The sequence below is a fragment of the Physeter macrocephalus genome, chromosome 1 (genome assembly GCF_002837175.3).
Source record: "Physeter macrocephalus isolate SW-GA chromosome 1, ASM283717v5, whole genome shotgun sequence".
Lineage (NCBI taxonomy): Eukaryota > Metazoa > Chordata > Mammalia > Artiodactyla > Physeteridae > Physeter > Physeter macrocephalus.
The window spans coordinates 87,529,311-87,556,388 of NC_041214.2; the positions used below are offsets into that span (position 1 = coordinate 87,529,311).

The following is a 27,078-nucleotide window of genomic DNA, read 5'->3' on the forward strand; positions in this document are numbered from 1 at the left end:
AGGTCCTGGATCATCTTCACTATCATTATATTGAATTCTTTTTCTGGAAAGTTGCCTATCTCTACTTCATTTAGTTGTTTTTCTGGGGTTTTATCTTGTCCTTCATCTGGTACATAGCCCTCTGCCTTTTCATCTTGTCTGTCTTTCTGTGAATGTGGTTTTTGTTCTACAGGCTGCAGGATTATAGTTCTTCTTGCTTCTGCTGTCTGTCCTCTGGTGGATGAGGGTATCTAAGAGGCTTGTGCAGGTTTCCCAATGGGAGGGACTCGTGGTGTGTAGAGCTGGGAGTACCTACCTTTTGAGAAGGCTTAATGGTGAAAATCTCAAATTCCTTAAAGCAGAAGTCCATAAGCTCACAACACAAAAATTTATACTATATTACATGTTAACACCAAAAGGACTGTATAAGTATACTGACTTGGAAGTGTTTTCCAGAATAAAATTTCAGGCTATTTAGAAATAAACAAATGAACAAAAATAGAGCCCAGTGTAGCAGTTAGGGGGTTTGGCCAAAGCCATATGCCAAGGAAAATTTATTAACTTTAATGGGTGTTTTTGAAAATAGAAAACGTAATAAGCATAAGTGAATTGCACATTCAACTCAAGAAGCTTTAAAAAGAGCCTAAGGAAAGAGTGAAGAATTGATAAAAAATAAAAGCAGAAAGTAATAGCATAGAATGTAATAAATCAGTGATGTTAAAAGTACTTCTGTGATAAAGACTCATAGACTTTTACCAAGTCTGAGCATGAAAAAATATAAATGATACAAATAACCTTTAGAATAAGAAGAGTGGTATAGCTGCAGATACAGATTTTATTTTTACTCATAAAAAAGAAGTTCTAGTCAAGTTGGCAGGATATGCATATGTATAACCCTCCTGCACTCTATAGGCATATAAATCATAGATTTTTATACATATATATATTGTGTGTATGTATATATGTTTGTATATATATATGTATGTGTATATGTGTGTGTATACACACGTATGTATAACATAATTTCAAAAACAAGAAGAAAATATCTTCAGTTGAAAAAGAAGATGAAACAAAGTAGCAGTTGGGTTTGAATCCATTAGAACCATAACAATTAAGAAACCCAAAAAAGTAGTAGAGATGAGTTTCAAAAATCCTCAGGAAAAAAAAACCCTAGCTCCTGCATTGGACCTGAATTAGGGGTTGTTTTCTTATAGTATGGTGAAGAAAACAGAGTACCTTACGTAGATTTCATTATTCTGTTGTTTGATTATTCTACTGCTGTGTAACAAACCACCCTGAAACTTAGTGGCTTTAAAAATAATTCATTATTTTTCAAGATTTTCTGGAAGATCCAAAATAGCCTCATTGACCATGGCTGGCAGTTAGTGCTAGTTGCTGGTTTGAGGTGCAGCTGGGGCTTTTGGCCAGGGGTCTTGATGCTTCTTCATTTGAATCTCCTCATAGGATCTTTGAGCTTCCTCACATTATAGCTTCTGGATTCTAAGAAAGTGCATTCTAAGACAGAGGCAAATACTACAAGGCATCACATGACCTAGATTCAAAAACCACAAAGCATTTGTGCCACATTCTTTTTAACAGAGTTCATTTAGAACCTGCCTAGATCTGAGGGAAGGGCAAGTAGATAACATCTCTTGATGGTAGGATGGTTCAATCATATTGCAAAAGAGCACTTGGGATGGAAGATGGGATGCATCTAAAGATGAAGTTTATCACAATCCCTATTTGACTTATTAGATTGGGTATTTTGCCCAACTTCGTATCACCAGAAATGTTAAAGCAGTGATTTGAATCCCAGTTAATCTGATTCCAAGGACTATTCACCCTTCACCAGTGGCCTTTGCTATGGGAATTACTTCTTCCAGGAGGAGATATGGAATAAATTAGAAGGAATGAGAGAAAGTGCTTGGTCTGTATGGTGAAAGCAAGAATGTGAATGGTGAATCAAAGTTGTACATGAAATATGTAACTGAAATTTGACAGAGGAAGCAATAAAGTAACAGATGTGGAGGGAGGAACTTGCAGGTTATGTAAAGGGAGGAGCAAGTCATTCAAGTGTGATGGTATATAAGGCTCATGAAGAGGTGAGAAACATGTTAGAATGAAGTTGAGTGATAGATTGGGGTCAGTTCATACAGAGCCTTGTATGAGAGTTTTTGAGAATTTTGGAGCAAGTATTTATACATGGGCTTCATAAAGATCCATCTATGTAAAACACATTAGAATGATTTGAGCAATGGAGAATAGTAACCTAAGAGATTGCGTAGATTACACTTGCAGTAGTCCAGATGAGTTAACAAAGGCTTTTGAAGCAAGGTAATAGAAATGAAAATGAAGGGGGGTGATGGTTTTCAGGAAAAAATGAAATATTTAAGTCAGTAAGAATTGGCAGCTGATTAGATGTGTGGATCAAGACAGAGAAGAGAGTCAAGAGTTCAGTAAGTATTAAGAGCTGAATGTACCCTTTCTGTATTTGAAAGTCAATATCATGAGGGTCAACTCATTAATCACATTTGTACTCTTCCATTCCTTGAAAATCTTCCCTAAAACTGTTAAAATCAAGCTATATTATTTGATTACTATCACATTTAACAGGTTTTCATTAAGAAAATCATGCAAAAATTATGTCTTGCCATTTTAAATTTCACCCTCTAAATTTCTGTGCTTCTTCTTTTTTCCCCCATTAGGTTAATGGCACTGATGCAGATTATGAATATGAAGAAATCACACTTGAAAGGGTAAAAACTATTAATTATCTTAAGTTTTTATGCATAAACCTGTTGCTTTAAAGAACTGTTTAAATATAGTGCTCTTTCATATAGGATCCAAGGAAGATCACCTTTCAGAACCATATAATATTAGTTTCTTTAATGAGTCCACGTATAAAATTAGCCGTGGCATTTTCAGAACATGTTCCTTTTCTTTAATAACCTTTTTTTTAAATAAACTTTTTATTTAACATAGTTTTAGATTTACAGAAAAGTAGTGCAGAGTTTCCATTTACCCTGGACTCAGTTTCACCTATTATTAACATCTTTGCATTACTAGAATACATTTTTTTCAACTAATGAACCAATAGTGATACATTATTATTAACTAAAGTCTGTACTTTATTTGGATTTCCTTACTTTTTATGTTTTTCTCTTCCAGGATCCCATCTGGAATACTGCATTACATTTAGTTATGATGTCTTCTTGTGCTCCTCTAGACTGACAGTTTCTCAGATTTTTCTCATTTTTTAATTTTATTATTTATCTTTCAGATAATATATTTATAATAAAATATTTATTTTAAATAAGTATTTAATATCCTAGTAATATGGTCATTGTATCAGTTTGTTTCCCAGCAAGATAATAACCATAGATTTAATGGAAAAGACCGTATTGAAAACTTCTTATGCATTCCCCCAGTCAGAAAATAACTTAAGGAAGATTTGTAAATTTTCTTGATGTATTTTCCCCTTAAGAATATGTGCATTCAATTGATACTGTATTTTAGCAGTGCCACCTTGTCTGACCAGCATTTTTGGGAAATGAAGTGCTCCGCATAAGTGAATTTTCTAAGTAACTGAATGTCTGTATATTTAAAATCCTAGATAATTAGATTTGTTTATGTTTGAAGCCAGAACAAACTGAGTAAAAATAGACTTCAGAGGGATAATAGATTTTTATTGCCTATTTACACGAATTTGGGCCACCTGTTCAAGTGACATGGATGACTGAGTCTTACAAGTAAATAGAGTATTAATGTATTGTACACTTTTTTTTTTTTTTTTTTTTTTTTGCGGTACATAGGCCTCTCACTGTTGTGGCCTCTCCCGTTGCGGAGCACAGGCTCCGGATGCACAGGCTCAGTGGCCATGGCTCACAGGCCTAGCCGCTCCACGGCATGTGGGATCTTCCCAGACCGGGACACAAACCCGTGTCCCCTGCATCGACAGGTGGACTCTCAACCACTGTGCCACGAGGGAAGCCCTACTGTATACATTTTAATGTGGCATTTTGTTGTTTTTTTCCCAGCTTTATTGAGATTTCTTGACATATAGTCCTAACTTTTTATCTTATTCATCTTTTCCCAGTACCTTTTAAATTCCTTCATTTAGTCAGAACTGTACATTGTATTTTTCACTGAATAAAGAGCTTGAGTACCAGGAATTGGGGAGATGTTGTTAAAGTATACAAACTTGCAACTAGAAGATGAATAAGTTCCAGAGATCTAATGCACAGGTAGTGAATATAATCAACAATACTGTATTATAATCTTCAGAATTGCTAAGAGACTAGATCTTAAATGTTCTCACCACAAAAAATAAATGGCAATTATGTGACCTCATAGAGGTGTTAGCTAAATAAAGCTAACGTGGTAATCATATTATACTATATAAATGTATCAAATCAATATGTTGTACACCTTAAACTTACACAAAGTTTTTTGTAATTATATCTCAATTTTTTAAAAAGCAAATAAAAAAGAGAACTCGAATACCTGAGTAACTTGGTAGCCCCATACAACCTATTGATACTATTATTGATACTCTAGTAACTCTTGAAGAGTTTAGACTGAAAAAATTTTTTTATTAAAATAGAATTTTAGGACATGTCATAGTCTAGTGAAATTTTAAGCTGTTAAATACAAACAGTTTAGTAATAGATCCAGCTATACCCACTTATTTGAGCTGCCTGAAAACCAAAGTTAGAACATTCTTGCAAAAATAAACGTTTAATACCTTTGCTTAGATTAGTTTTGCTTTTTGTAGCAGTAGAACCCTTTCTTCAAAGAAAATATTATTCAGAAAGTCAGTACATAAATAAAATAAGGAAGAAGTAATGCTACTTTGGCAAAATTGACTGCTGTCAAGAAAGTACACCAATGTTAAGTTCTCTAGTTGGACTTTCAGTATTAAAAAATGCCTTTTGCTGGTCAGGTGTCTTGGTTAAACACATCAAGGATGATGGCTGTGTTACTTAGCTCATACAATTTGGTCATTTTAAAATAAGCTGATGGCAAAGTTAGCAGAAGAAAAGCACCACCCAGTACCCCTTTTTTAAAAATTTAGGCTGAAATAATATATTGGTATTACCTACTCAGAAATAACAGCAGCAGAAGGATCACTTAATTGTTTTTCTCTTGGGAGCAATTTGCCTTACCAAACATGAGCAAGATGCAGTCTAAAAGAGACTTAATAGCGACACCTCTCCAAGGACAAACTGCACATAATTTTAAAGAAAGAATCATAGATCAGACTCCGGAAGTACTCAGTACATCATTAGCCTCACATATTCAGCAGTAATACCTCTGAATTCATAGAGAAAAAAGAGCTTTCCTTATATTTCTTTATTTAAAATAATCATATTTCCTATACATATGCCTTTATGTGTGTGTTCCCTATGTTAGTACAGTTTCTAGGTCCTATAATGATGGGAACCTATCAATAAAGATAATTATTATTCAGTGTCAATTTTTTTCCCCTCTATCCCCAGGGAAATTCAGGGCTTGGTTTCAGCATTGCAGGAGGTACAGACAACCCACACATTGGAGATGACTCAAGTATTTTCATTACCAAAATAATTGCAGGGGGAGCAGCTGCCCAAGATGGAAGATTGCGGTATGTTTTGCACTTTATGTTGTGATGCTAAATCCTCTTTGTATCTTTTTCTTGAGGCAAACTGAACAATGAATAAATACAAATGAACACTATCATAATAACTAACATAAGGTAGATGCTCAGATTTTGAATGAATGAGATAATTGTGCTTTAAGCATTTTCCCTCTTTTCAATTAGGAATTCAATTTTATCTTAGAAGTTAAGCATTTTGAATAATAAACTTGACTGTTTAAATATTTCTGAGCAAATTTGTAGAAATCATAGATTTCCCATTGTATGTTCAAATACATTCACAAAATGTGTTATTTTCTGGGTGGGAAACGTGTATATGCTTATTTAAGTTACAGGGAATCATATATATCTGAGTTGGTATCCCAGACCACAAAGAGTAGTAAAGATTATGCAAACTTTAAATAATCTATTTTCTAAATTGAATAAATGTAAGTAACATTGGTCTTTTGTTTAAATGTAATGTTCCATTTGAGAAAATATCTTTAGCATACTTTGTTGTTTCCTTAGACCATAGATTGTGGCACTTTTCCTGTTGCCTTATTTGTTGCTTTTTATACATGGTGATGGTTTCCTAAAATTTTAGGACTAAGGATTATATATGGTCTGTTAAAAACAGTATCTTATTTTAAGGCTATTCATACCTTATACAGCTTTTCAGTTTCTAAACTTCTCACTGGATATGGTAAGTGGTATATTAATGAAATTAGATATGAAATCAATAATTTGATTTCATGTAAATGTAAATATTTACTTCCTGATTCTGTTATTGGCCTTTTATTTGTGCTTCATGTGTGAAAGTTAGTATGTTCCATTTGTTTCACTGGAGAGCATACCTATAGTACTAACTCTTAGGTATCACTGTCTTTGTATATAGAATTTCTTTTCTCTAAAGAAAGTTAATTAGATATAGAAGTTTATCATGATCAATTTAAATGTTTTAATTGTTTTATTCCCCATCCCTGCCCAATTTGAGATGACCATCTTTTAATTTGTTTTCTTATTTGTTTTCTACATGAATACCATGCAGTTGAAACTGAGATTAGTTTATTTTTTGGTAAACCAATGAATTAATCTCAGTTTTGCTGCTGTGACCTTAAGCTAGTTATTCAGTCTGAGCCTCAGATTTTTTATGTTTGAATCACTGCTCTGTTAATCATTATCAGGGTGGCCTTGGGAAAGTTATTTAAACTTTGTACCTCAGTTTTTCTATCTATAAAATGGGGATATAAACATGTATCTACCTTACAGATTGTTTTAAGGGTTAAAACACTAAAAGAAGTTCCTAACATGTCGTTAGTGCTAAATAAATATTTGCTGTTTTTCTAAAATATCTTAATTTCTATACGTAATCATACAAATTACAGCTGTTGGGACTTCCCTCGTGGCAGAGTGTTTAGGAATCTGCCTGCCAATGCAGGGGACACGGGTTCGCTCCCTGGTCCGGGAAGATCCCACATGCTGCAGAGCAGCTAAGCCCATGCGCCACAACTACTGAGGCTGCGCTCTAGAGCCTGCGAGCCACAACTGCTGAGCCCACGCACCGCAACTACTGAAGCCCACGCCCTCTAAGGCCCATGTGCCGCAACTACTGAGCCCGCATGCTGCAGCTACTGAAGCCCGCGTGCCTAGAGCCTGTGCTCCCCAACAAGAGACCACCACCGCAATGAGAAGCCCATGCACCGCAACAAAGAGTAGCCCCCACTCACCGCAACTAGAGAAAGCCCATGTGCAGCAACAAAGACCCAGACGCAGCCAAAAACAAAAAAAAAATTATAGCTGTCGTTATTATTTAATATTTTTGTATAATCTATCATTTGCTCTGTTTCCTTTGCTGGCCCTTGGGAAATGTTTGTATTTATATGAGTTTTTGATACATTGGAATTTAACATGCAGTTTCTTATAAATAATTCTAGTAAATAATTCTCTTCTCAAGAAAAGAAAATTGGCAAAGAGAAAAATTGATATTAAATTTTTAATTTTTAATATTTAATTTTTTTTTCCTCAGGGTCAATGACTGTATATTGCGAGTAAATGAAGTAGACGTTCGTGATGTGACACATAGCAAAGCAGTTGAAGCATTGAAAGAAGCGGGATCTATTGTACGCTTGTATGTAAAAAGACGGAAACCAGTATCAGAAAAAATAATGGAAATAAAGCTCATTAAAGGTCCTAAAGGTATGAAATAAACAAAGACAAATTATTAAGTAAGAAATCTCTAAGTGGTATGTAACTATGAAGTTATTTATGACACACATTCTAAGATTAACAGTGCTGGTAATTACAGAACTTAGTGAATTTTTAGAATTTCTGTGTTATTTCTACTGATTTTTGTCTTAAGTAGGATGTATAGTATCATGTCATCTGCATATATGAGTTTTTGATACATTGGAATTTAACATGCAGTTTCTTATAAATAATTCTAGTAAATAATTCTCTTCTCAAGAAAAGAAAATTGGCAAAGAGAAAAATTGATATTAAATTTTTAATTTTTAATATTTAATTTTTTTTTCCTCAGGGTCAATGACTGTATATTGCGAGTAAATGAAGTAGACGTTCGTGATGTGACACATAGCAAAGCAGTTGAAGCATTGAAAGAAGCGGGATCTATTGTACGCTTGTATGTAAAAAGACGGAAACCAGTATCAGAAAAAATAATGGAAATAAAGCTCATTAAAGGTCCTAAAGGTATGAAATAAACAAAGACAAATTATTAAGTAAGAAATCTCTAAGTGGTATGTAACTATGAAGTTATTTATGACACACATTCTAAGATTAACAGTGCTGGTAATTACAGAACTTAGTGAATTTTTAGAATTTCTGTGTTATTTCTACTGATTTTTGTCTTAAGTAGGATACTGTGCAAACATTTTGCAGTCATGTGTAGTGTTGATATTAACTTATAATCATTAATCTACAAAGTGCATAAAATGCAGATACACAGGCTAAAAGAAAAAATATTTATGAACATGTCATTAGTAGTTACATCTTCAGTGAAGACTGTTAGGATGTGATCTGAATTTTGAAAACATGGATGGGATTGAGGATAAATGGAAATATTGATTCTAATTTGTGGCTTCATGAAAAAATGCATAGAGAGCTACAGGTTTGGTGTTAAAGCTATGGGATTTATGAATTATTGAAGTTCCTTACTTAAAATTAATTCATAGGGCTTCCCTGGTGGCGCAGTGGTTGCGCGTCCGCCTGCCGATGCAGGGGAACCGGGTTCGCGCCCCGGTGTGGGAGGATCCCACGTGCCGCGGAGCGGCTGGGCCCGTGAGCCGTGGCCGCTGGGCCTGCGCGTCCGGAGCCTGTGCTCCGCAACGGGAGAGGTCACAGCAGAGGAAGGCCCGCATACCACAAAAAAAAAAAAAAAAAAAAAAAAAAATTAATTCATAGAATATTGAAAAGAGAAGAAGCATCTCCATTTCTGAAGCTGTTAGTTCTGCCCACCACCAATTTTTTTTTTCTGAGTTTTAATCTTGTGGAAGTGTTAAAAGTGTTAGTAAGAAGTGCAATTATGATGGAAACAAAAGTGAAGCAATTTTACACCATCTCTTTGAACTAACAAACAAATGCATTTTACAAAGACACTTTAAGAAGTAACCTGGGTGGCGGTGGGGGGGGCTTCCCCGGTGGTCCAGCGGCTAAAGACTCCACGCTCCCAATGCAGGGGGCCCGGGTTTGATCCCTGGTCAGGGAGCTAGATCCTGCATGCCACAACTAAAGGAGCTTGCATGCCGCAGCTAAAAGATCCCGCACGGCACAACAAAGATCCTGCGTGCCGCAACTAAGACCTGACACAGACAATAAAATAAAATAAATAAATAAATAAATATATATATATATATATATTTATGTTTTAAAGTAACCTGGGGGTAAAAAGGTACTCATTTGTAACTATAGGAGCACTTATATTTTTCTATTTTAAAAAACATTAGTTTGGTGAAATTATCACCTTCTAGTTTTCAGTCATTTGGACTTAGGTTTACATATATTGGTGAAATTCTAAAACTAGTGTTTTCCATATAGGTCTTGGGTTCAGCATTGCTGGAGGTGTTGGAAATCAGCATATTCCTGGGGATAATAGCATCTATGTAACCAAAATAATTGAAGGAGGTGCAGCACATAAAGATGGTAAACTTCAGATTGGAGATAAACTTTTAGCAGTAAGTATAAGAAATCCATTGTTTTAAAAATCACTTTGATGTCTTTTTTTTTCTGACAGACTGAATTTCTACATGCCAAAAATGTTTAAATGATATTTACATGAGTGAATACTAGCCTTGCTTTAGTCAAAACCTGAAAAATGATTCTTTATTTGCCACTACCATTTCCTCTACTAGCTCCCCTCTTTTTCTTTCATTCTGTTTAGGGGCTTGGATGCACAGAATTGTTTAGTCATAATCCTTAGGTTCGTAACACCATCATCCTTTGTTCATGTGTGACCTTGTTTTTCCCTTTCTTACTTTAATTAATTAATCAATTATTTTATTTATAATATAGTAAAAACTGCTAGTCATTACCCAACCCAAGAACTAGAATATCGACAATTTGTGTTCCTCATTCCTTTGTTTTTTAAAGATTGCTTAATCACATACATATTCCTAAATGTTTTGTTTAGTAGTGTTTGTTTTGAAAAAATTTTAAAGGCTATTGTGTTGTGTATAGTCTTTTTTAATACTTCTCTCACTCAATATTGTTTTACTGAGACTTATCCATATTGTTGCCTAGAGCTGAGATTTATTCATTTACCCTCTTCATAATATTCTATTCTGGGACTACAGACTGTATCACAATTTATTTATCCAACCTTCATCAATAACTGTCTTAGTTCATGTTCCCTAGAAAAACAAAACCTGAAGAAAAGCTACTCTGCTAAAGTATTATTGGGAGGTATAACTTCAGAGAAGCTAGAGTGAGTGAAAATGAAAAGTGAGGCAGAGAATGAGGGAAAGCCGATACAACGTATTATGTTTCTGACCTGGCTATAATTTCATAAGAAAATGTAGCTGATTGCTTGTCATGTAGGACAGTCTCCCAGGCAGGCAATGTGGAACTGCTAAACCTTAGATCCAGCCATCCAGGGAAAAGAAAGGATTTTATCTACTGACCCCTTTTAGTCTCTTGTCTCTTGTTAGTTAGAGTCTACCTCCATGGGGGTTAACTGTCCTAGATTTCTCGACTGTGTTACCCAGCCCCTCTGGACAAATGCTAGGAAAGCCAGTTCCCACACTCTGGCACAGCACTTCCCCTGAACCCAGAAGTCGTGAGAAGAGCTAGAGCCTCGTGGTCTAGACAGGTCAGATGTGGTCTTCTAATATGTTACAGCTTTCACTATGTGGAACACGTCAGCCATACCCAAGCCCAGCCTTTACTCCAGAAAAGGTTGAAAGAGCTCATAATGGTAGGGGACAATATGAGAGTAGCAGTAGCTAGGACTCTCCCCTAAGCAAGCAACCAAAGCCTAGTGGACACGTAAGCTCAAGTGAATCTGAAAAGGCATACAAACAAAGTCTGGTATAGTGGTGATTTGGTCTATCTCCTACTTATTTACTTGCCCTTTTTTAATAGTTCTGCTAGGAAGAGCAACTAATTATTTTTGAGTTAATGACAGGGAGGAGGAAGGAACTGTCCTTCAACTGCTTCTCTCTAACTTAGCCTCTCACAGCTATGACTTGCTACTCTTTCCCCCAAGCTACAACCAACACTCCCTCATCATCGCATACACCGCCCCCCACCAACACACACCAGTTCCAAACAACCTTCTTTCTCCACTACGTTTCTCACTTTTATTTTTAATTTCTTAGTTACTGTGTCTTCTTTAGCCTTCTTCCAGAATCAATTTTAGGGGTAGGGAGCCAGAAATTCATGCTGATTTACCATTTAGGGAGGCTTTTGTTGCCATAATTCCACTGAAATTATTCAGTTCTTAATTCTCACCTTAATTGATGTATCAGGCTTTTGACACACTTTCTTCCTTCTTAAAACACTCTTTCCAGTTTGCCTGATAGTCACCCTCTATCTTGCTCTTCCTCTTAGCTCATCAGCCATTCCTTCTCCTTCTCCTTCTCCTTTTTGGTGCATCTTCTCCCCAACTTCTAAACATTGAAGTGATCCAGGACTCAATACTTGAACATATTCTCTTCTCTCTTTGATAGGTGGTCAAATAACTTAACTGGGTCTTATTGTACATGATAGTAATAAGTATTGTTTTCTGAACTTCAGTCTCCTTGTCTATGTCTCAAGAGTCATCTCAAATATAATATACAGTTGGCTCTTTGTATCCATGGGTTCCACATCTGTGGATTCAACCAACTGAAGATGGAAAATATTTGGTGGAAAAAAATTCCAGAAAGTTCCCAAAAGGCAAAACTTGAATTTATGTGGCATTTATATTATATTAGGTATTATAAGTGATCTAAAGATGATTTAAAGTATAAGGGAGGGTGTGCGTAGCTTATATGCAAATACTATGCCATTTTACGTAAGGAACTTGAGAATCTGCAAATTTTTTTATCCTCGAGGAGGGTAATGGGGGGTAGTGGGGTTATAGAATCATTCCCCCACAGATACCGAAGTACGACTGTATCTAAAAATGAACTTTCAAATCATGGCAACCCACCCCCACCCTGCCCCCCCAAATTCTGCTCTTTGCATAATTTTCACATCTCATTAAATGGGAACTTTATCCTTCTAATTTCCCGAAGTCTAAAACTTTAGAATCATTCTCTTTTGTTCCCACTCCACATTGAATCCCTCAGCAAATCTTGTCAGCTCTTTTATCAGTTATCTAATGCTGCATAAGAGGAAACAAAAATTAGTGGCTAAAATGACAACAATTATTTATTTGCTTACACTTCTGCAATTTGGGTAGGTTTGGCCAGGACAGCCTGTCTTTATTCCATATAATGTCTACTGGGGTGGCTCAACTAGGGCCAGTGGTCCACCTCCAAGTTGGCTCACATACAGTGGACTGGTTGGTTTTGGCTGTCATCTAGGAACTCAACTGGGGCTGTTAGCCAGGTATTCAATTCTCCAGTGGGCTGTCCACATGGCTAACTTGAGCTTCTCACAAAGTGGTGGCCAGGTTCCAGGAGGGACATGCCAGAGTGAGCTTTTCAAGAAGACAGCTCTAATGTGTGGCATTTATGAATCCTCTCTTTGCATCACAGTTACTAATGTCTCATTTCAGGCCATCATCAGAAGAACAGTATACCACAGTTGTGTATTTCAAAATGCAGCAAGTCCTCACCACACAGTGGGGTGGGACCATAAAAATGACCATGCAGTTGAAATCCTGCGAAGCATTATTAGTAATCAGTGGGGAAAGTCAGGATTTTTCTGTGACCTTTAGAAGTTTTCGTCAAAACATTTAAAAGTCTCCTGCAATCGATTATAAAGTCACATATTAGGGAAATGGAAAATATACTAAAATGAACATTTGTTTAGTGCACTGTAATTTAAAACACTAGAAACATTTAGTGTTTTATTTCTTTTTTTAAAAAAATGTTTACCAAAAAGAGGAGCAGTCTAAAACCTAAAGCTAGCAGAAGAGAAAGGATTAGAACAGAAATTAACAATATAGGAAATAGAACAACCATGTTGTCTATGTTGGTAGAGAAGATCAACAAAACCAAAACTTGGTCTTAGGAAAGATCAACAAAATTGACAAACCTTTAGCTAGACTGACCAGGAAAAAAAAAAAAAAAGACTCAAATTTCTAAAAGTAGGAATGAAAGAGAACATAAGGGAATACTTTTATTTATGAATAACTCTATACCAACGCATTAGATAACTGGGCAAAGTCCTAGAAAGACACAAACTACCACTCCTATTCAACATTGTACCAAAGATTCTACCCAGAGCAATAAGGGGGAAAAAAAAAATGACATTCCAAGTGGGAAGGAAGAAGTAAAACTTTTGGGATTTTCTTTTAGGTGAATAGTGTGTGTTTAGAAGAAGTTACTCATGAAGAAGCAGTAACTGCCTTAAAGAACACATCTGATTTTGTTTTTTTGAAAGTGGCAAAACCCACAAGTATGTATATGAATGATGGCTATGCACCACCTGATATCACCAACTGTAAGTCTGTTTGCTTAAATCTTGTTTCCCCTTAGATGTGATGTATTTTAATGAAAGTTCCCAATATAAAGTTTAAACATTATACAAATATTTTTAAAAGAATTATAAAGCATTTTAACCTAATCATTTTAAAAACCAGTTTTAAGTCAGAATCTTCATAATAATAAGTGGAGATGGCTTTTTCATCTTTTCACCTGTAATTTCATAGCAGTAATTACTTTTAACATTAAGGCATTGATTCTCAAACTTTTATATAAGTAACAGTCACCAAAGGTATTTGCAAGTAATATGGCTTCTTGTTTTGTTCTAATAATTTTTGGATGGAGCACAGAAATATACATTAACAAGCAATTAATTCTATTAACAAGCAGGGCAATTCTGATGCTTCTGATGCTGCTGGCTCATGGGCTGCACTTTGAGAAACAGTAACTTAAAATATTTGTAAAACTTGGGCTTTTCTATACTCTCAACTGTGTGAGCCCAGATATTATCTTTGTACTTCAAGCTCTTAGTGTATTACCTAACTCTGTTTATGCACAGTACAATTGTATTGCCTAGAAATGAACTGTAATGAAAGTACTTATATAATTTTAAGTTTCCTATTTGATTTTCTTTTTTAATGTACAAGCCGAGATGAGATTTAAATATATATATATATATATTTTTTTTTTTTTTTTTTTTTTTTTTTTTGGTGGTATGCGGGCCTCCCTCTGTTGTGGCCTCTCCCGTTGCGGAGCACAGGCTCCGGCGAACCCTGTTCCCCTGCATCGGCAGGCGGACGCGCAACCACTGCGCCACCAGGGAAGCCCCTAAATATATATCTTAATGTGTTCATGTTGTTTGAAAAATGAAAGTTTTATTTGTTTGGTATGTTGAGTCAATACTAGAATCATCCATGTGTAATAAAGATCATAAATGTACTCTATAATCTGCTTTTCCAAGTTTTCCTTTTTTAAATTGTAGAATTTTAAAGATATTTGTGATTTTGTAAGTGGCAATGTTTCCAGTTTTAAAATGTCAAAAAGTTCATTACAATCATTAATCATTAGAAGCTAAATACAAATTATATTTTAAAGTGTATATACTGTCCTCCAGTGATGCATCTTCATTATCTGCTCATTGATTCATTAATTACTCAAGTATAACTGAATTATTTTCTTAATAGTATTCAGTCTTTTTAATGGACAGAGATGATGTCTTATACATCATTTGTGTCAGAAAAGAACTTTACTACTTGTTTAAAATTCTTCTATATATTTAGTCTTTCACAGAAGCTTTATATAAGGGCTTGATGTATTTTTATTTGTTATTAGGAGATGCAAATTCAGTGGTAAGCTCTTTTATTCACCAATTTAAATATTAATCTTATTTATTATGCTGCTTTATCTGTTCAAGACAGCTATGTCCCAGTTGTTCCACAGATTGAGAATTGGCATCCTGATTATGGCCAAATATACAAATAGCCAGGCTGCTTCTTAAAAATATGTTGAACTGGAAAAAATGTTACATTTTATTGAATTATCTCTTTTTATATAAAATGACATTTAAAAAATGGCAGAGCTAGTTCTAAAGAGTAATAAATAATGATTGTTTTCCCTATAGGCATATGTAGGATATTTCGTCCCTTTTTTTCCGTTATTGAACTAATAGAATATTGTGAAAAAGTTGAAGTTTACCTTGCTAGTTCAACTTCTGTTTCTCTTCTTATGAATTTTGTTGTACACTTACAGTCCATGCTCATACTATAGACGCAATTCATAAGTAACTTATTATGTGTGTTTTAAAAAGCATTTGTATTTGAAAACTTTTTACATAAATGATTTTTACCTGTCAGCTCTTGTGAAGCCCTTGCCATCAGACTATTCAACTTACCTGCCTGTCCCTTATGTTGTTAGTCATGTAGTTTCCTCCTCATCAATCTGGCTTTAGTTACTGAAGATTTTAGTGTCGGGCCCATTGTCCTTTGATACACATTCACATTGTCATTCTTAGTGATGTCCAGCCAAAATGCACACTGATTCATTCAACAACCTGGCTTCTTTGTTGATCTCTTTCTTTCTAGCTCTCCTGCCCTCCACTCCAACTCAGATACTTGCTTCCAAGACAGTAATTTAGATCTTATCATCATCAATACCTTCACCACCTCCAAAATCTTGATTTAAATCATCCCATTCTCTGACTACATCCATCGGTTTATTTACTCCTATTCTAACAATTCATCCTCATTTTGACCTTCAATCATTTGACACCATTACTTGGTTGTCCCCTTGTGTTTCTACTTGTCTACTTTTTTTTAACTTAGTCTCCTTGATTTGTCGTGATATTCACTTCATTGCATATATCTTCTACTTTCTTGCCCTCTCCATCTTCACTGGCAGAATCCCAACCCTGGTTCAACCTGGTGTTTTCATCCATTCCTGCTCCCTAAAAAGCAGAACATGCCTGGAGAAAAGCACAGAATTGTAGTTTAAGTTATGACCATAAATCTCAGATGGGGTCACACTCTTATAGCTGTAATCCACATATGGATAATAGCCAAAATATGGTACCCAGGAATAAAAGGTTTATTACTGAAAAAAAAAGAAGTTCATTGGATCTGATAGAGAACATAGTTTCTTTGATGATATTAAAATTCTCATGCTTTTGCATTTATATATCTTTTCACTTTTAATTTATATTCTCTTCAGGTGGAAGGCCTTGTTAAACTTCTGATTTGGCCACTGCTCTCTTCTTGCCTTTACTTTAAGCTCTTCCACTTGGCTTCTTTCCTAAACTTTGGAGGGTTTGGGTCATTAATCTTGATGTCTAAGGATAGTAATTTAGCCTCCCTTGTTTTGTAGTTCTCTGAGGAATCTTTTTACTTAGGATTTGGGATATAGGAAATAGCACTGTTTTAACTAATCATTCTTTGGGCAGTCATTTCTTTGACAGGAACATTAATTTTTAGTTCCTGCCCTATGAGATACTATGCCTTACATGTGAGAATGACTCCTTCAGAAAAGGTCCATTGAATAAAGGCACAGTCTGGATATGGTAGGGAAAAGGTACATTTTCTGGCTTGAGCAGTTGACTGAACTTCTTGCCCAGTTGGGTTTGTTTGTTTGTTTGTTTGTTTCAGCCAAACTTGATAATGCAGCAAAGAAATTTGAGTAAAAAATCAGTAAACTCTGGACTTTAAATGGCCAGTGATTATAATGGTTCACATGTATGTCTGTTGCTTTAGGGCAACATGCCGGTTCCCTTGAAAATCACAGATATTCTTACATATCACCCAAGAAAGACTTTGGACTTCAGAAGAGCCATTGGTAGAAAATCCTTTGGCTCAAATGCAGAAGAGTATCTTGTATATGAATTGGACGGGAAGAAATTGCTATTGGAGACTGCAAACGTATAAAATCAAAGATGGCTCTGGACTTCTAAGCCCTATAGTATTAATAGACATTATAGATTTCTTCCTTTTTGTATGATTACAGAAAGAGATGTATAGATGCTATCTCCTTTTGATAGCACGTAATTGTTTCCAGTACACCATACTTCCAGTCACTACCTACTGTCTTTCACTCAGGTTACTTCACTCATATATGTAACCTATCTGGCCACTATAGTAATTTGAAGTAATGATCCTTGCATTTTTGTTTTCCCAGTGGGTGTTATAATGCTTTGTGCATAGAAGGCACTCGGTAATGTATTGAAAGAAGAGATTCATGGTTAAATAATAAATATTACAGCTAGATTTTGAAATGCCTAGTAACTTTATCATAGTTAATACCTCAAGAAAGTTAAATATTGTTTCTATGTGTTTTGATAATAATGCACATAATTCAGATGTGTTGTGCTTTTGGAAGTTACAACTGAAATGTGTTGCTTACCTGGGTCAGGAATAGCTTTATAATTTTCTGTTCTTAGCTCTCACTAGAATTACAGTCGATGAACTATAATGATGTTTTTTATTATTGAAATGAACCAATAAATAATGTTTGCTTATTTTTTATTCCTGTTTTTTACCGGGTTTCCATTCTTTTATGATGCATTAAAAAGAATAATTATAAATTGGGTTGACAGATCTGAGCTGGTCTCAGGGCATGTCCTTTTTTTTTTTTAATAGACTTTATATTTTAGAGCAATTTTAGGTTCCCAGAAATATTAAGCAAAGGTACAGAAATGTCCCACCTGCATAGCCTCTCCTATTACCAACATCTACCAGAGTGGTACGTTTGTTACAATTGATGACCCTACATTGCCACATCATTACCCAAAGCCCATAGTATACATTAGGGTTCACTCTTGATGTTGTACATTCTATGGGTTTGGACAAATGTATAATGACATGTACCCACCATCAGTATCATACAGAGTAGCTTCATTGCCCTAAAAATCCTGTGCACTGCCTATTCATCCCTCCCTCCCCTCTAACCTCTGGCATCCACTGATCATTTTACTGCCTCCATAGTTTTGCCTTTTACGGTTTGTCATGTAGTTGGAATCATACAATATGTAGCCTTTTAAAATCTTAGCTTTTTACACCTAAAACTAACACAACATTGTAAATCAACTGTACTCCAATAAAAATTAAAAATAAAAAACAAATACGTCATATTTTACTTTTCATAGAATACATTTTAGATAAGTTGATTAACATTTCCAATTTACCTGAAACTCACAAAATGGCATTGAATATATCACATATGTCCAATTGAAATACCCAAATTACACCAAAAAGCCTCAAACTCCTTAAAAACAATTAAAATAATTAATTAAGCCCTCTGCTGATTTTGTCAAATTTCAGATAACAATTCAGTAAATATTTTAAAATATAGCACAGGCTAAAGTTTTCCATAAACTTTTGAATTAAAGAAGGCCTAGATGTTTGAAAAAAACAAACAAACAGACCTTCTTTCATGTAGTAATGTGCATGAGTTTTTAACTCCTTTGGGTAAATAACCAAGGAGTGCAATTGCTGAATCGTATGGTATGAATATGTTTAGTTTTATAAGAAACAGCCAAATTGTCTTCCAAAGTGACTGTACCATTTTGCTTTCCCACCAACAATGTATGAAAGTTCCTGTTACTCCACATCCTCACAAGCATTTTGTGTTATCAGTGTTCTGGTTTTTAGCCATTCTAATAGTTATTCAGCAGTATCACATTGATTTAATAAGCATTTCCTTGATGACATATGATGAGTATCTATCTGTTCATATGCTTATTTGCCATCTGTATATCTTTTTTGGTGAGATGTCTGTTAAGAGTCTTTGGCACATTTTTAAATTGGATTGTTTATTGTCTTGAGTTTAAGAGCTCTTTGCATATTTTGGCTAAAGTTCATTATCACATATATTTTTTGCAGATATTTTCTCCCAGTCTGTGGCTTGTCTTTTCATTCACTAGACAGTGTCTTTCACAGAGCAGAAATGTTTAATTTTAATGAGGTCTACCTTGTCAGTTTTCTGTCATGGATCGTGCCTTTGGTGTTGTATCTAAAAAACCATTGCCAAACCCAAGATCATCAAGATGTTCTCCTATGTTATATTCTAGGATTTTTATAGTTTGGGGTTTTACTATGTCTGTGATCCATTTTGAGTTAATTTTCACATGCTTTATATCTAGATTCTTTGTTTTTTTGTATGTGGATGTCCAGTTGTTCTAATAACATCTGTTGAAAAGACTGCCTTTGCTCTATTGTGTTTGCCTTTGCTCCTTTATCAATGATCAGTTGCCTATATATGAGTCTATTTCTGGATTCTCTGTTATATTCCATTGATCTAATATTTTCCTTTTCTTTTGCCAGTATCACACTGTCTTGATTACTGTAGCTTTTTAGGAGGTCTTGAACTCAGGTAGTATCAGCCCTCCAACTTCGTTCTTCTGCTTCATTATTGGGTTGTCTATTCTAGATGTTTTTCCTCTCCATATAAACTCTACAATCACTTTGACAATATCCACAAAATAACTTACTGATATTTTGATTGGGGTTGCATTGAATCTGTAGATCAAGTTGAGAAGAACTAATATCTTGACAGTATTGAGGCTTCCTATCCATGAACATAGGCTCTCTCTTGATTTATTTAGTTCTTCTTTGATATCTTTCATCAGAGTTTTGTAGTTTTGCTCACGTAGATCGTTAGATTTATACCTAAGTATATCATTTTAGGGGATGCTAATGTAAATTGTAGTGTATTTTAAATTTCAAATTTCACTTGTTCATTGCTGGTATACAGGAAAGCAGTCAACTTTATATATTAACCTTGTATAAAGGTTAATATATACAATATGTCTTATAACCTTGCTATAATTACTTATTAGTTCCATGAGGTTTTTTTGTCAGTTCTTTCAGATTTTCTACATAGACAATCATGACATCTACAAAGACAGTTTTATTGCTTCTTTCTCAATCTACATACCTTTTGTTTCCTTTTCCTATGTTAATGCATTAACTAAGACATCCTTCACTTGCTCCTAATTTTAGTGGTAAAGCTTCAAGCTCCTCACCATTAAGTATTATGTTAGCTGTAGGATTTTTGTAGAGTATTCTTGATCAGGTTGACAATACTCCCCACTATTCCTAGTTAACTGAGAGATTTTCTTATAAATTGATATTTTGGATTTTATCAAATGCTTTTTCTTCATCTATTGATATGATTATGTGACTTTTCTTTAGCCTGTTGTTGTAATGGTTCATATTGTTTTTTGAATGTTGAACCAGCCTTGCATACCTGGGATAAATCCCAGATGCTTGTGGTGTATAATTCTTTTTATATATTGTTGGATTTGATTTGCTAATATCTTGTTGAAGATTTTTCCATTTATGTTCATGAACAATGTTGTTCTAGAGGGTTTTTTCTTATGATTTCTTTGTCTGGTTTTGTTAGGATAATGCTGGCCTCATAGAATGAGTTAGGAAGTATTCCCTTGGCTTCTGTCTGCTGGAAGAGGTTATAGAGAATTGGTGTAATTCCTTTCTTAAAAGTTTGGTAGAACTCACCACTGAAGGTTATCATTATTGATTCAATTTCTTTAATAGATATAGGCTTGTTCAGATTGCCTGTTTCTTTTTTGGGAGTTTTGGCAGATTGTGTCTTTCAAGGAATTGGTCCATTTCATCTAGGTTATCAAATCTGTGGGCATAGAGTTCTTCATAGTACTTACTATTATTTTAATCTCCATGGAATCTGTAGTGATGTGCCCTCTTTCATTTCTGTCTTCTCTCTTTTTTTCTTAGTTAGCCTGGCTGGAGGCTTATTGATTTTATTGATCTTTTTCAAAGAACCAACTTTTGGTTTTATTGATTTTTTTAATCTGTTGATTTCCTGTTTTTATTTATTTTTAATTTATTTATTTAATTAATTTATTTTTGGCTGCGTCGGGTCTTCCTTGCTGCATGCAGGCTTTCTCTAGTTGCAGCGAGCAGGGACTACTCTTCGTTGTAGTGCTCGGGCTTCTCATTGCGGTGGCTTCTCTTGTTGCAGAGCTCGGGATCTAGGCACGTGGGCTTCAGTAGTCGTGGCACGCAGGCTCTAGAGCGCAGGCTCAGTAGTTGTGGTGCATGGGCTTCATTGCTCCACGGCATGTGGGATCTCCCTGGTCCAGGGCTCAAACCCATGTCCCCTGCATTGGCAGGTGGATTCTTAACCACTGCGCCACCAGGGAAGCCCAGATTTCCTGTTTTTAATTTCACTGATTTCTGTTCTAATTTTTTATTATTTTTTTCCTTCTGCTTACTTTGAATTTAATTTACTCTTCTTTTTCTAGTTTTATCAGGTGGAAGCTAAGATGATTCATTTTAGATTTTTCTTTTTTTCTAATATATGCGTTCAATACTATAAATTTCCCTCTAAGCACTGCTTTTGCTGTATCCCACAGACTTTGATAGGTTGTGTTTTCATTTTCATTTAGTTCAAAACATTTTTTTAATTTCTCCAGAGATTTCTTCTTTGACCCAAGCATTATTTAGGAGTGTGTTTGTGTTATTAAATCACCATGTATTGGGGGATTTTTAGCTATCATAGTGTTATTGATTTCTAGTTTAATTTCACTGTGGTCTGAGAATGGACATTGTATGATTTCTGGTTTTTTTTGAATTTGTTAAGGTATGTTTCATAACCCAGAACATGGAATATCTTGGTAAATGTTATGTGGGAGCTTAAGAAAAATATGTGTTCTGCTGTTGTTGGGTGAAGTAGTCTATAGGTGTCCATCATATCCAATTGATTAGTGATGTTACTGAGTTCAGCTATGTCCTTCCTGATTTTCTGCCTGCTATATTTGTTCATTTCTGATAAAGAGGTGTGGATTAATCTGTTTCTCCTTTCAGTTCTATCTGTTTTGGCCTCACATAATTTGACACTTTGTTGTTAGGTGTTAAAGATTATTATGTCTTCTTGGAGAATTGACCACTTTATCATTAAGAAATGCCTTTCTTTAACCCAGATAATTTTCCTAACTTTGAAGTCTTCTCTGACTGAAATTAATATAGCTACTCCTGCTTTCTTTTGATTAATGTTAGCATGGTATATCTTTCTCCATCCTTTTACTTTTAATATATAGGCCTTTATATTTAAATTGGCTTTCTTGTAGACAGTATATCTTGGGTCTTGGTTTTTTGACCCACTCTGAGAGTATCTGTCTTTGAATTGGTGCATTTAGGCCGTTGATGTTCTAAGTGATTATTGATATAGTTGGATTAATGTCTATGATATTTGCTACTCTTTTCTTTTTGTTGCCCTGTTCTTTGCTCCTGTATTTGTTATCCATTTTTTTCCTGCCTTTTATGGCCTTAATTAAGCATTTTGCGTGATTCTGTTTTTTCTCCTTTCTTAGTGTATTAATTACATTCTCTTTTACTTTTTTTTAGTGGTTGCCCTAGAGTCTGCAATATACATGTGTAGTAATCTAATTCCACTTTGAGGTAACACTGTACAGCTTTACGGGTAGTGTGAGTTCCTTATAATAACAAAATAATCCTAATGCCTCCCTCCCATCCCTTGTATCATTGCTGACATTCATTTCATTTATACATAAACATGTATACAGTCATAGTCGAATACAGTATTGCTATTGTTTTGAACAAAGTGTTATTTGTTAGATCAATCAGGAATAAGAAAAATGAGTTTTATTTTACCTTTGCTTATTCCTTCATCAGTGCTCTTCCTTTCTTTCTGTGTAACTGAGTTTCTGACCTACTAACGTCCCTTTTCTCTAAAGAACTTCTTTTAACATTTCAAAAGGCAAATCTACTAGCAATAAATATTCCCTCAATTTTTGTTTAAGGAAGTCTTTATTTCTTCTTCACTTTTGAAGGATAATTTCACAGGTGGGTTTTTTCTCTTAACACTCCACTTTCACTCCACTGTCTTCCTTGAATGGTTTCTGAGGAGAAGTCATATGTTAATTCTTACCTTGCACCTCTATCAGTAAGGTGAGGTTTTTTTCCCGTGACTTTTTTTAGGGCTTTTCTTCCTTTTTTTTTTTTTCCTGTAGTTTGAAAAGGATATGCCTAGGTGTAACTTTTCTTTGCATTTAACCTGCTTAGTGTTCTCTGAGCTTCCTAGATCTGTGGTTTGGTGTCTGACATTAATTGGAGGAAATTCTCATCATTATCGTTTCAAAGATTTCTTCTATTCCTTTCTCTCCTTTTTTTCCTTTTGGTATTCCTATTACATATATGTTACACCTTTTGTAGTTCTACCACTGTTCTTAGATATTCTGTTCTGGTTTTTTTCCCCCAGTCATTTTTTCTCTTTGCTTTTCAGTTTTAGAGGTTTGCCACTGAGATATCCTCAAGCTCAGATTCTTTCCTCAACCATGTCCAGACTACTAGTAGCTCATCAAAGACATTCTTCATTTCTGTTACAGAGTTTTTGATCTCTAGTATTTCTTTTTGTTTCTTTCTTAGAGTTTTCATCTCTCCGCTTGTATTGCCTATCTGTTTTTGCATATTGTGTTCTTTATCCATTAGATCCATTAGCACATTAATCATTATTGTTTCAAATTCCTGGTCTGATAATTCCAACATCACTGCCATATATGAGTCTGGCTCTTATGCTTGCTTTGTCTCTTCAAACTGTGTTTTTGCCTTTTGTATGTCTTGTAATTTTTTCTTGATAGCCAGGCATGATGTACTGGATAAAAGGAACTGCTGTAAATAGGCCTTTAGTAATATGGTGATAAAGTGTTGGAGTGGAAGAGTGGTGAATAAGCCTGTGATTAAGTCTCAGTCTCTTAGTGACCTTGTGCCTCTGCAGTGCTCTTCACAGTGCTTCTCAGTATTCTCCCCTGTTCTGCTCCCTTCGGACAGGATGGCTAGAATTGGCTAGATTTGGTTATTTCCCTTCCCCCAGCTCCACTGGGCTCTGACAAAACCCCAGCAGGTGAGGCTCTGGTTAAATAGTTTCTTCTGAGGACAGACTGTTAAGAAGAACAAAATGCTCTTAATATATTTCAAAATGGTTCCTTTTCCTCTCCTCCTGCCAGAAGCATGACAGAATTTTTCTCCAGTATTCACTGTGAGAACCTGTAGAGTTCTAGGAGGTAAAACTCACAAGAATGTGGGGTCCCTGATGATGGGGTCCCCCTGGAGTTTTTGACTCCCAAAGTCGTCCACACTGAGCCCCCACAATTTGTTAATTACAGTTCAGGTTACTCTATCCCAGCACTTGTTACCACAGAGATTTCTGCTCTAGTAAGTTGTGATTTTCTGTATTCACCTATCAGTCTCCTTAATTTTGGGGGACAGTGTTTTGCCCTATGACTTCTATCTTAAGCATCTAAGAAGGGTTGTTGATTTTTCCATTTGTTCACCTTTTTAGTTGTTGTTAGGACAGAGTAATGACTCAAAGCTTCTTATATGCCAAGCTGGAAACCAGAAGTCCCTCAATTTATTCTAAAACTTTGTCAAGCATAGTCTTTTTGCACCTATTTTTAAGCTTTTGGTTTTTGTTATTCACAATCAGATTTTGAGTATACAGTTGATCATTGAATAACATGGGTTTGAACTACGTGGGTCCACTTATACATAGATTTTTTTCAGTACGTACTAGAGATCTGCGGTTAGCTGAATCTGTGGATGAAGAACCATGGATATGGAGGCCCAACTATAAAGTTATATGTGCATTTTCAATTTTTTGGAGGATCGGTTCTTCTAACCCCCATGTTGTTCAGGGGTTAGCCATATATACTTTCTAAAAACATTAATCTGCAAAATAACTTCTTAGAAAAATAAAGTTATTGTACTTAAGACTGATTTGGTTCAGTCTTTCCTGTGACAGTCTTTTGAATAATCTTTCCTGGATTTCATTGTGCAAATCAATTACTGTAACTCCAGTTACTGTAAAACTAAACTCCTTTTTAGTTCTGTTTTCTCAGAGAAACCTAATGGAATAAGTTTGCTTTACTGATCTGAATTTCTAAACTAGTTTTTACCTGGAAACTTGAGCTTCTCTAATTTTTTTACCTAATAAATAAATTTTCTCTACCAAATTCTATTATATAAATGAGCGAATATGAATTATACGTTAATTAACTTTGAAACTGATAATCCACAAATGTGGTACTGAATGGTATGTTTCCTTTTTCAAGTGTTTTTTTACTTACTTTATTTTGAAGCTTCTTCTCAGCCTGTTGATAACCATGTTAGCACATCTTCCTACTTGGGTCAGACACCAGCATCACCAGCCAGATATTCACCTGTTTCAAAAGCAGTGCTTGGAGATGATGAAATTACAAGGTAACGAACTGAATAGTCATCCTTCTTACATAAAGCCAACTATTAGATGGAGTTATAATTAGCCAACTAGGATAGTCACAGTTTTCAGGACTAATTTTATTAACAGATAATGAACTTAAACCTTATTTTTTTTTATTGGAGGGTTCATTGAAGGGCCATAAGTGTAAAAATATATTACAAATAAATCAGTTTTTTAATGTTGCTATTTATTCTGACACCTTAAGTTTACTTCCATCTAACATTACTAACGTTACTCACTAACAGTTTTTTAGATTAACTGTCTTTTTATTCCCCAAAAAACTCTTATCTAAGTGGAGAAAAAAGTGAAAAAATATTTTAGATCTTTTTCACATTATTCAACATAGTAATATGATATTATGTTTGAACAGTTTGCTTTATAGCTTTTGTAGAAGTAAATTTTGTAGACATATTTCATATTATAGCATTTAATGTTAAAATGTATGACAATTCATGTCATTTTATGTTTTTATTAATTGTATTATTGTTAGCATTATTATTTTTGAAACTTTATAATCATAATTATTCTTTATTTGTCAGACTCCTGACTCTAAGCAGTGATCTCTTAAACGTCAGATAGGGGTGTTTGTCTTTGTCCTCTTCTTCAGGAGTTAGCAGTTTTGAGAACTTAATTTAATAGGTGCTCAGTAATTGTTTTAGGATGAAAATTACCGGAAAGAATAGTGTTTGTGATTATATGCTTGTGGTGTGAATTTTCAAGGCTGTTAATCTTTAGGCTGTGCTGGTATACTGACCTATCATGGTCGCTTTATTGTTGCTGTTATTTTCTAATATTGCTTATTTATAGAAGTAAAGAGCAAGTAGTTAATGGCTTATCTGGTCTTTAATCAGCATATTTTTCAAATTTAAAATGTCATATTAGCATCTTGATTGCTGTTCCCCATCTTTTTTCACTACATATCTCTTGTCTAGAATATTTGTTGGACTCTGTAGTATTACACAACAGGCCTACCTGTTTTCTGTATTCTTCTGTAAAAATCAGGCAGTTAATTATTGAATATGTCTTCCTAAGTGGTGAGTGTTTTATCACTCCCTTTTGATCATTGTACTCCTTTGCCCAGATAATGAAGTACAGATATCCTTACTTCATATTAGAAGTTCTCCACAATTTAACCCTAAACAATTTTTCAGAGATTATATCACATTACCAATAAAAAGAGAAAATAAAAGAAATCCCAACATACAAACAGTTAATAATTCTAAAGTTCATTTTTTAACAGCTTAATTAAGATATGATTTACAAACCATACAGTTTACCATTTAAAATGTACAGTACAGTGATTTTTAGTATATTACATTATACATTTTTTAAATTGTGGTAAAATATATATAACAAAATTTGCTATTGTAACAATTTTCAAATTGCGATTCAGTGGCATTAATTGCATTCACGATGTTTATGACCAACACCACTATCTTTTTCCAAACGCTGTTCAGGCCTTCTCTGGTGATCCAGTGATTAAGACTCCACTCTTCCCAGCTGCATAGCACAGGGAGATCAGCTCGGTGCTTTGTGACCACCTGGGAGGGTGGGAGGGAGACACAAGGAGGAGGAGATATGGGAATATATGTATATGTATAGCTGATTCACTTTGTTATAAAGCAGAAAATAGCACACCAT

The 27,078-nt window shown here is 34.8% G+C and overlaps 1 protein-coding gene across 4 annotated transcripts in view; it reads left to right on the top strand.

Annotated features, from left to right (window-relative positions):
* DLG1 (discs large MAGUK scaffold protein 1) overlaps nt 1-27,078 on the top strand; it is a 298,658-nt gene that overhangs the window by 170,398 nt on the left and 101,182 nt on the right. Inside the window, exons 8-13 of one of the 4 annotated variants that reach the window (XM_024124264.3) lie at nt 2,685-2,735; nt 5,478-5,602; nt 7,620-7,789; nt 9,644-9,780; nt 13,552-13,696; nt 25,298-25,418. In XM_024124264.3, the coding sequence (XP_023980032.1) occupies nt 2,685-2,735; nt 5,478-5,602; nt 7,620-7,789; nt 9,644-9,780; nt 13,552-13,696; nt 25,298-25,418 (749 nt within the window). Of the gene's footprint in view, nt 1-2,684; nt 2,736-5,477; nt 5,603-7,619; nt 7,790-8,108; nt 8,300-9,643; nt 9,781-13,551; nt 13,697-25,297; nt 25,419-27,078 lie in introns of those variants that run through there. The other 3 variants (XM_024124272.3, XM_055084660.1, XM_024124273.3) reach the window with 3 other exon arrangements.